The 11,511-nt window shown below is 39.5% G+C and overlaps 1 protein-coding gene across 1 annotated transcript in view; it reads left to right on the forward strand.

Moving 5' to 3' along the window:
• The window catches only part of LOC117514670 (protein MTSS 1-like), a 117,545-nt gene extending 106,356 nt beyond the window's left edge, over nucleotides 1-11,189 (forward strand). Inside the window, exons 15-18 of the mRNA XM_034175240.1 lie at nucleotides 1,732-1,891; nucleotides 5,379-5,639; nucleotides 6,650-7,238; nucleotides 7,293-11,189. Of these exons, the coding sequence (XP_034031131.1) occupies nucleotides 1,732-1,891; nucleotides 5,379-5,639; nucleotides 6,650-7,185 (957 nt within the window). The 3' untranslated portion in view covers nucleotides 7,186-7,238; nucleotides 7,293-11,189. The remainder of the gene's footprint in view (nucleotides 1-1,731; nucleotides 1,892-5,378; nucleotides 5,640-6,649; nucleotides 7,239-7,292) is intronic.
• Nucleotides 11,190-11,511: the final 322 nt, after the last annotated feature.

Raw genomic sequence — 11,511 nt, forward strand, 5'->3', positions numbered from 1 at the left:
GTATCTGCATGTGGTGAAAGTGTTGAACATTTTTCTCAGCAGAGGCAGACATGTCTCTGGGTCCTCGGTCTTTGCCATTGAGAGATGCCTCGGAAGACTTTATGAAGCATCCATGGGTATGGATGGAATTACTTTGTCAACCGAGCAGTTACTTAGGACAATGGTTCACAACCCTGGTCCTCGGCCCCCCTAACCGGCACATTTCCATCTCTCCTTGCGCTGCCAAAACCTGATTTGTTCACTCAGGTGTCTGTTAGCTCTTGATTGGTTGAGCACATCTAGATGAGATCATCAACTTAAGCAAGGAGAGATGAAAAATGTGTAGGTTAGGGGCCTGAGGACCAGGGTTGGGAACCTTTAGGAAACTCAGATAAGGAGTATCTCAGTGTCAAGGACTACAGCAGCTGCAGAAGATAAAGAGGATGCCCACTTTTCACCTGGCTGGCTTGCTGTAGAGAGGAGGGGATGGACTGGTTGTCTGCCAGAGTTGTTGCCATCCAGGACTCGGGACAGTTTTGTGGTGAAGTGGATGTGATGACACATCACACCAGTGCATGCTTCCAGATTTGACTTGACTTGATAATTAAATTTTTTGAAGGCACATTAATTAATAATTGTTCATTCCGGATTTCATTAATAGTTTGTCAGTTTAAGTCAGGTGTTGTGAGATATTGTCTTTTCATTTGTTTCACCCTTTCTTTGTTTTATGTAAAACAAAATAAAAATAAACTGTACACACAAATGCTGCAATATGTGAATAGATGGTTTTTCAACAGATTTATGCAGCCATGCTTTTGCATGAATCTACTTTGTGATTCTCAGTCAGTCAGTGTGACATTATGCACAAATGCACACACTTTCTCCACACCCACAGAGGATGTAGACAAGCACTTAATGAGCTGTTTGCAAATGAAAGCCTTTATCAAATCCACCAGTCTGTCATTGAAAACACAGAGAAGTGTGCACCGTCCAAAATCCACAGAGGTGATCTGTGATCAGGATCAGTGATGTTTGTCTTGTGCACCGAGCAGCTTTTTTTCCAGTATGGTGTCATTATTAAACAAACATCACAGAGATAGAGGTGAGCTATCATCTGTGTGTTGACATGACAGCAGTGATCATCACAACTGTTACGGCTGGTGACTGCATCGATTTAGTGCCAGTGTAATAATCATTAATTCAGTAGTTCATTAAGTCATCTGCTGTAATATTGTTCATTTACAATCATCAGCTGTCTGAAACACAAACGGATCATATATATTCTTCACAGTAAATGATATAAAGCAGAATAAATAATGACTATATTGAAATTGAACACAAACATAGCATCACATTAGCTTTTGTTTTAGCTGTTGTTGTAGACTCTGCTTCTGGTGTTTATACTTTTCTATTTCAGCCTCAGATTGTGTTAGAAAATAATTTGTGTGCCTTAAAATAATGTGTGCACACACTGTTACCACATATTCTTTATTTAGAAATCTGCACCATGTGCAAAGCGACGCACGGAGTGCAAGTGTCATTGCAAGCTTCCACCTAATGCGGTTCTCTCTCATCCTTCCCAAAAAAAAGCTTTTTCACTTTAGACAACCTAGACGTAGGTCTAAAGTCAAACACAGTGATTTTGTGCTAAGGGAGCTGCACTCAGACACACCTTACATACTGTAAGTGGGTGTTAACTGGAGACTTTACAGGTATACAAAATGTTTCTTTGGATGATTGTGTTTTGTTTAGACTAGCAATGTTGAAGCCCACGAAGAACTGGCTTTGGCCTTATCCAGAGGTCTTGAGCTGGATACCCAGAGGTCCAGCAGAGACTCCATCCAATGTTCCAGTGGCTACAGCACTCAGACCAACACACCCTGCTGCTCTGAAGACACAATACCTTCACAAGGTAACACTCATACAAGCACATAGGCTGACTTAAAGGCAGTTACAAAATGGAGGACAATAATATTTCTGAGAAGACATTAACCCTTTGGGTTCCAGGGACTTACCGGTACATCCAGGTCATTTTACCATGCCTCCAGATATTCTCCTTTGAAAGTACTTGCATATCGTATATGTTACATATCAAAATGTTTATAACAGTCTCAGCTTCCTGAATGTGAGACATATATTTGTCTGTGACATTGTGCAAGAAATATAATTTGGCTCTAAAACTGAAAATAGGGAACATGTTTTTGAGACTTCTTGAAATCTTCAGCGAATCTTTCAGGGCTGTGAAAACTCTGCGGGATTCCGCGGATTTCATCATGAGGAGGGGGGATGGAGTGTTCATGTTGTACTCTTTAATCATGATAGTCACTGAGTTTTTAAAATGCTTATCGCAAAGCATTCTCTTTTTTTTACGACCTCGTGCAAGTTTTATAAGTCTGCGGACACTGATCTGTGTGTTACAGATACAAGTCAGTTTCCTCGGATCCGCAGAGTTTTGAGGAGGAAAAATGCCACTCAAAGCGTAGCTGTTACAACAGTTGTCGTAAAGCAGGACTGGTTGGTTGCTGCAGTGATGCTGTGTGGCTCCTGTGCGACGCTTAAGCTAAACGTAGCATGTGGACATCCCAAACTTTTAGAGCTTTAAAGTTTAGTTTGTAAAGTAAGAATTTTGCAGCATGTCTGTGTCATGGACCGACGTCGCACAGAGAGAAGATGGCGAGAAAGACGGTTTGAAAAAGTCTTATAAGGACAAGAATCCATGGAATCATCGCTGGTTTCATCAACGCACCTGAAAGACAAAAGAAATGGGAAAAGTGAACTGTGCCCTCTCAGGAAAACACGGTAAGAATTTTTCTCTCCCTGGACAATAAACATTCTGCTGTTCAAACAGTAGTTTAGACAAGATTGTGACTTTTTTCTCTTTTTTTCATTAATCTAGACTTTCTTTCATTGTAAAAAAGACATTGTGGCTTTGAATGGATTTAGGCTGCATGAATTTACACAAGAATATGTGACTTTTTACGATAAGCTGTGTTATTGATATTTTATCATGATTTTCTAAATATTCTACAAGCTTTAGCTGTGGTTTTTGAAATGCTGTAACAGTCTTTTCAGTCTTCATGAATTCCATGTAGTTTTTCTGTTCTGAGTTAATGCATAATTTGGTTTGCAATTAAAAGGAAAATCATTCCTGGTCCTACTTCCATGTCATATTCTGTTATTTCAGCATCATCATTGACGGGGCAGATAAAATGTTGAATATAGGATCATTTAAATGTGCACTAATTTTGAGATTTGTTTTTCCAGGAGATGCTGAAAAAGTATCATTAGATAAAAATTTAATTCTGGGGCGCACAGGGCCCTAGACCCCGGCTGCTGGGGGGCTGTGCTCCCCCAGACCCCCTGCAAATTTTCCTCGAATTTCACAGTTTTCATTTCACAGCCCTGATCTTTATTTATGTAGATGAACTCTTTTGGTGTTAGAAATGGGTTTAGCAAAGTCTGTTGGTCACAAAAGTAGTGTAATATTTGAAAAAGATTTGTATAATAAACAAAAAAATAAAAATTAAATATGTACCGTGCAGTGCAGCAGCACCACTAGCTGGGAGCTGCATGCAGGAAGCTGGTGCATTAAAACAAAGATTTTTTTTAAAATCATATTGCTTCCCAGTGTCAGCTGGATGCCTTGTGTCTTAATGTAAATGCTTATGATGTATGAATAAAATCCCTTAGTGATGAAAACTGAGACATCCACATTGCAAAAATGCCCATGATTGCTACATTGAAAAAATAAATTGCTGCACAGATCCTCAGAAAATAATCGCTCCATGTGTTTTCCATACCAGTGTTCTTTCTGTAGAAGAGTAAACGAGTAAAAGAAATTGTTTTTAGGTCATTGAGAATGCTGTTTTTGATTTTCTGAGCATGTATTGCACGTTTCAGTGAGAATCTCACACTAATAGACACTTCAGCCCCTTGCAGGTTGAGAGGCACACTGACATCGCAGGACCATGTGATATTTTGTGCCGTCTAGGATTGGCTGTGAGTGGTGGATTGTCTTGAGGGAAGATGGAAACTACAGCTGACAGGTTGTAGTTTTCATGTGCGCAAATTGGGGGGGGGGCATGTCACCCCCCACCTTTTCAACCAGGGGGGACAGAATATGGTATGTCCCCCCACCTTCTGACATATATGTGTGTACTTGAAACATGCTATGCCAGTCTTATGTGCAAACCATGTCAGTCTTATGTGCAAAACCATGTCAGAATAGTATTTTTGTTTCTGCAAGTTTGTATTTTTAGCAGCATTGACTTGTTTACAACACCTGTTTCTTGTTTGTCACATTTGGAATTTTCTGGGACTGCATTTGCCCAGATTTGAAACCAAAAATAGTTGCCTCTAGGGACTAGTGTCTACACGTAAGTATCAATGGACCATATGCTAATTTACTAAATTCTGAAAGTTAGAGAAGGAAATCAGAAAAGCTATCTGGGACCTCAGAAAGCCCATCTGCAATTATTGCTTGATCTCCAAAATCAGTCTGTGCAAGCGAAATTATGTTCAGTATGAGTGTTGTCATTAGTGCCACTTCGAAAATTAAATTCATAAGTAATTTATCCTAAACTTATGATCTGTTGTTTTTTCAAACTTATGCAAAAACAAATCTTGAGAAAAAAAAATACAGTATGAGTTCTACACATGTAGTGATACCTTATTTACACCAGGATGTTAATAAAATCAATGCTGGCTATTCTCAGAATAAAGTACTTATATCCACAGTTTGAAATTGCATAAGTCAAATGGTGTCCATTTTATGGTCTTCTCAAAAATTTTAAATTACTGTTCTGGATGCTCTGAATGCATCTGAGCTTATCTAGAAACTGTTGGCTTCTGGGGGCCTAAAGCCGCCCCCAGACCCCCGGCCTATGGGGCTTCGGCCCTGCGGGCCTCGCTCTTTCTCTCCCCCAATTTCTAGTTCTGAATTGCGCCCTTGGTAGTTTTAGAAGGTTGTCCAACATAATCTTTGATATCCATCACTGATTTATTAGTAGAACAATGATGATGAGCTGATCTCGATGCGCCGGCACATCTGTGGACCCCAGAAGGTTAAAACACACACTAACAACAAATGGTAAATGGACTGCATTTATATAGCGCTTTTCCATCTGAATCAGACGCTCAAAGTGCTTTACAATTATGCCTCACATTCACCCCGTTGTCAGTGTGCTGCCATACAAGGCGCTCACTACACACCGGGAGCAATAGGGGATTAAAGGCCTTGCCCAAGGGCCCTTAGTGATTTTCCAGTCAGGTGGGGATTTGAACCCATGATCTTCTGGACTCAAGCCCAACACCTTAGCCACTAGACCATCACCTCCCCCAAGTCTCAATCAAACAAAGTCTCTCACTCTATCGTAACGGTGTTCTCTCTCCCCATCTAGTATCCGACTATGACTATTTCTCGATGGCCGGGGATCAGGATTCTGAGCAGCAGCAGCAGCCTGATTTTGACAAGTCCTCCACCATTCCAAGAAACAGTGACATCAGCCAGTCATACCGACGCATGTTCCAGGCCAAACGCCCTGCCTCCACAGCCGGCCTGCCCAGCACACAGGCCCCTTACCCTGGGCAGGCGATGTGCCCTTCAGGAACCTGTCCTTCCACACCGATCCACACAGGAGCTTATTCATCTATTCTTACAGGTACAGACTGCACTGTCACAAATGTTTCTTTTTTCATGCACTCGGTTGATTATCTTCACATTATTATCAATCAAGCAAAAAAGCTTGCTTAATGACTATGACTCTGTCAATAACAGCTAAACTGTTTTTCAGAAGCTGGTGGGTTTTGTTTTACTGTGTTGTGAGTGACGTTGTGTTAGAATGGACAGATGGTCACTGGTTATACCTTTTAAATGTTGAGCAAAATAGAATACATCAGCAAAAGAATAGTAACAGTTGTGTTCCCTTGGTTCTTATTTTTTTTTTCTATTTTTGATTATTCTCCATTAGTTTCATATTTTTTTCCTTAAAGCTACTGTGTGTAGAATATAGAGACGCCCTCATGAAGGCCACTATGTTGGAATGTCATAATGATACAGTAGTCTAAAAGGGACATACCGACTCCACCTTTTGCATTTTGCAGTGTGGCCAGAAGACAAAAGGACAAAAAAGAGAATCGGTTATTATTTCCCTGTACACTGTCTACTGGTTGCTAACGCAGGCTAAAAAGTTTGAGAACCCTCATTCATGGGAAATGGAGGATCATACATATTGCTCATCACAAGAGAAAGCAAAGGCCAGTTAGGGCTCTTGGTCATAAATCTTCTAGTTGCTCCCGTTGTGTAGTGAGCGCCTTGCATGGCAGCACCCTGACATCGGTGTGTGAGTGTGTCTGTGTGTGAATGGGTGAATACGAGGCATAATTGTAAAGCGCTTTGAGCTTCTGATGCAGATGGAAACGCGCTATATAAATGCAGTCCATCAAATGCCGTCCAAGCAACTTGTCTCCCCATCACCAATCAAGCCAAAGTGCAAAAGGAATCAAAATCATGACTTGTGATGATGTAATGCAATTTGCAATGCCACCACTCGATGACACTAAATCCCACACATTGTAGCTTTAATGTTTAATGCTGTTGACATGTACATGGCTAGCAGTAGTATTCATTTTTCTGTGATAGCTAAATGCAGTTTGTGTTCTCTTATTTCAGGGTCCTCCTGTTCAGGTCAGGCCTTCTTTTCAGGATCCAGTGCCCATAATGGCTCATATTCTACAGGACATGGTCCAGTTATCGTCACACCTGGCGTTGCTACAATTCGCCGAACCCCTTCTACAAAACCTACCGCCCGCCGTTCAGGCTCTGTTCCAGGTACCGGCCCCATCCCCATTCGTACTCCTGTTGTCCCAGTAAAAATTCCGACAGTGCCGGATATGTCCGAAACAGTTAATGGGTCCAGGAGCGCAGATGAGATGGCAGTAAGAGGAGGAGACAACGATTTGCCAACATTTACAGGAGTGGAGGATGCTAGCGCATTGCCATTGTCATCTTGGAGCGGTCAGGCATCAACCAACCCTCCCATCATGCCCCTGACGAGTCAGCTGACCCAGCATTCCTTTTATCATGAGCAAGATGGCGGGCAGGAACCAGAAGAAATTATAGAGACCAACATGCTTGTGGCCATCCGCAAAGGAGTCAAACTGAAGAGAACGCTCACCGACGACCGATCTGCACCACGCATCACATGATGGGGTCATACGATCACTTAATAAACGAGCTGCGATAGTTCTACTCATAGCAATTCTTATCCTCCAAATTTTTGCCTGCAAGATTGAGTCACCAGTAGTAAAGATTTACAGTGTGTTAGCTTCCAAATAATCACATAAAACCCTGATTATTTAAAACTATATTGTATATATTTGGACCCAACGTGAATCGCAGGCATATTTCTACCACAGCAAGCTCAGAAAGTCAGCTCTTGGCTCTTAGCTTTGTAATATGAGTAAAAAAAATATGAGGATCTTTTTATTCGTGGTTGTGTTAAATGTTAAATTTAAACATGACAAGGTTCAGCTTCTGGAACTATGTCTGAGCGGAAAACACTACATGTTCTGTGCAGACAGTGTGTATAGTGTGAGCTTTGTAACACCGCAGGGAAAATGAACATAATAACCATGTAGCGTTTTGGCAGAAATAACCAGTGAAAGTACTACACAACATCAAAGAGCAATATTTTGTGCACAGGGATTTATCAGCCCCACCGGTCGGGTTTTGTTCACACCTTTTGGCATCTCTTGTTGAACTGAAGTGACTGATTACTTGGAGGGATGCCTTAAAGACTTCAGACTGGATTACTGGATTCTTTTTTTTGGGGGGGGGGGGGGGGGGGGGGGGGGGTGTCTAACTATCAAAGGTGTGATCCATAATTACACAATACTGACCATGACAAAAGAACCGAGGTTTTGTTGCAGCCTGATTGTCACTCGAGTCAAACTGCAACATTGTTGTGGCTTAAGAGTTACGTGATTGATTCTGTAATGTTAAGAGAAGATTATTTTGTTTTCTGTGTTTTGGAATTGTCACATAAATGCTTTGTTGCTGAGGAGTGGGTTTTTGTTTATTTCTGTGCTTTTGGCTTTAGGTCTGCAAAGTTTCCTCCCACTCCTCCTCAGTGCCAAAATCATCCACTTGTCTCTTTTAACAGGCCGTTTCAAACAGCTGTCATACAGGCACCATCATCTTCTGATAATATATAATCTGCAATATCTACATGCTGAAGATCAGAAAACTCCTTTGTGGTTTGCAATTCCTGTATATATTAGTAATTATTTAGAGTATACGCCCCCTAGTTAAGATAGTGTGTATCTCCCAGACTGCAGACTGCTGTGTATTGCTCATTACATTACTAACAGTGTCATCGTACAGATAGAACCTTTCAAAATCCAGTGATAGTGCAAATCTATATAACTAAATATCATCTACAGTATAACGTTCCGTCTTCTGAGTATGGGTTGTATTTATGTTATAAAATAGGTTTTAAAAGGTACAAGTTATGCTTTGAGTTTGCAATGCCGTATAATTGTTTTGTGTGATTGCTATGGTGAACATATATTTTAAACATGTAGCTGCTTGCAAATTTCCTTTTGGCTTTGACCTTCTAATTGTCCAGTTATTTTCCTTTCTTGCAAAAAAACAGAGGTAACAAATCCTTTATGTACAAGTTCTGCTATAAGGGTGAGAATATTGTATCACAATACATTGTAGAATTTAACAAATGTATAATTGTAGATATCCCAAAAATATTCTTTTTTAATGTCTGGACAGTAGGACAGTTTAGAGACTTTTCCTCAGACTACAGTATTTTAAGAATACAGGCTACAAGCATTTAGCATCACTGAGGGCTGTATGTATATCATTTGATTTGCATTTCAGTTTAAGCACTGTGAGACCATGGCTAATATAAGATATATATATATATATATATATATAAACCTGTAAATATTAATCAGCTAGCCCAGGAACTCCTTTTAATTTATTTTCTTTTTCAGCCTTTCTTTTTCATTCACAGTATATATATTTTTTAATTTTTATGTAAAATTTCAGTTTCATAGTTATTTCTTCTGTTCATATACATCCATTGTTAGCTTTGTGAAAATTTTGGATTTGTCTTGTGATTGATTTCAAAGTCCATTATTTCATGCCGACACAAACAGACTGCAGTTTACTGAAAACATCAGCTGATTTTAAATGTAATCAGCAGCTCCTCTAAAGTGTGTTTTTGTATTTTCCAGACATCACCCAAATAACCACATTGGATCAAATGGCGTCATTGAAAGCAGCTTTTAGTTTTCCTTCTGCAGAGGCTTGTATCAGTATTATGAGTATGAGGTTATATAAGGCCAGATAGTGTTTAATGACACAAGGGTGGATTCAGTTCATCAAAAATCTGTATATCCAGAATTTAAGTAAAAGCCTTTAGCATCTTAGAATATCAAACTATTTTCCCTGATTAAAGAAATAATACCTTATAGTCACTATCTTAAAATTTGTTGAGCCACCCTGTTATGAAGTCTGACATGATGATGTTTTTAGATGTGAATAGTTTCATTCTAATACATTAAACAAATGGCGCTTTCTTTAATGTGTTTCAAGTTTCCAATCGATCTTTGAAAGTTCAGTGTGTAGCATTCTTGAGTTTACGTATTCTTTAAAGAATCTTCATATTTATTTTAGCAGAATAAAATCAGAAGAAGACAGTTTATACACAATACATTGTATCTTGATGATCTGAAGCATGTAGCGTGAGTGCATTTAGAGGCGTGTCCAACTCCACTTTGATATTCACATGATGCATAATCTGAGCGCAAAGTAATGCTTTGGCAGCAAAGGAATAGCATTTTGTCAATTTACCAGGGGTGCATTTTGGGCCGTAACACACTAATCAAACCAGTCATATGGTCATCTGTCATTCCGTTCAGGAGTCGCGTGTGTGTGAAACTGGTGCTTTGTTGTTTAAATGGGTAAGTCAAAAGTGAACGGCTTTCTAAAAAGGATATGCGGCAACAGTCCACCACAGCTCCCTGAGGTGAAGCTGTTTATCTCATTACTGCAACACATCCTCCTCTTAACACCCAATCTCCTTGAGTACCCAACCCCATATCCGCGCCCACCAGCATAAAAAAAATGTACAAATCACAGTTATTACAGTCTTGAATTTTCTGTTACTTTTTCATTTCACTTTGTTTTTAATTTTTGTTTTCACTTCAGTTTCAATAGCACAAAAACTCTCCACATGACTTTAGACCAGGTTTTTTTTTTTTTTCTATAGTTACAATCATTTTATGCTGCCTCATGACAGCACTGTGCCTGATTGGGACTCACTTTAAGACCAACACACCCATGGGTGCACCAATGAGTGCAAGTACATTTACTAGTATTTAAACAACACGTGTGCTGTGTATGAAAATGGCAACAGTTTTAAGCGGAAACAAGCAATGACACTTGAACTGTGTAATGCGCTGCTTTGTCAGGTTTAAGAGAGGACCTATAGTGTCATTAACAGTTAAACTGGCCGTAAAGCAGAGATACTAGAATCAAACACCCAATAGAAATTACTTTATTATGGACTTTTAAAAACTTGTTTCCAGATTATTATTAAACAGGTGAAAAAAGTCAGGTTATATCGCATCCAAACTGACAGTTTTTACTGACAAAAATAAACTGCTGCTTATTAAAATAACAGAACCAAAAACAAGGATTCAACCTGTATTAGATTTGGCTGAAGTTTACTTTGTGAACTATCACCTGTTTTTATTTTCTTGTCAAAAACCTGTACATCTTGTTCTTGCAGATGGCCTTGGTGCCAAAGCAGTTTTTTCCTTGTTCCAGCATGAATCTGATTCATTGTGTTTGTTGGAGAGGATTGTTGCCCACTGGGAACTGCTTTCTTGCATATTTTGGATAACCCAGGGTTGAGTTTTCAGTTTCAATCCCTCCATTTTTCTCACCTGTACAAAAGTGATATAACAATATAATGTTGATATTTAAGTTGTTAGCTGAAGTGTGTATTATTTCAGAGTTAGTCAGTGGGCCCAGTGAATAAGAAGTTTTTAGTTTGTATGGTTTTGTAATTAATCCTGGAGTTGACCTCTCTTTGTCCCTTGCAGTTCAGCACAGTATCATTCAGATTATTTCAGAAAAGTAAAAGTTATTTTTTGTGTAATGACAGCTTTGGCAATATAATAAAAAAAATTAATTTTGCTTTGTCTGAGTGATTTCTTGAATGCACGTGTGTGGCTGAGTGCAGGCTTCTGTCCTGCTGCAAAGATTGGATTTTCAAGTCATGTTTTTTGACTCGTCAGTTTGTGTTCCTACCACACTGTGAGCTGGCCGATCTCAGTTTACAGCTCAACAGAAAGATTTCACTGTAATATTTTAATACTAGGAGCTATGCTGCCAGCTGGAGCTGGTAAAGGATGTTTACAGTCTATCCCTCCTCACGTCTTTGGCTTTAGTTCTAGTTCAATTTCCTGGAAAATTGTAGATGTTATTTGGTATATTATACCTTAAAATTA

Source organism: Thalassophryne amazonica, chromosome 7 (assembly GCF_902500255.1).
Source record: "Thalassophryne amazonica chromosome 7, fThaAma1.1, whole genome shotgun sequence".
Classification (NCBI taxonomy): domain Eukaryota; kingdom Metazoa; phylum Chordata; class Actinopteri; order Batrachoidiformes; family Batrachoididae; genus Thalassophryne; species Thalassophryne amazonica.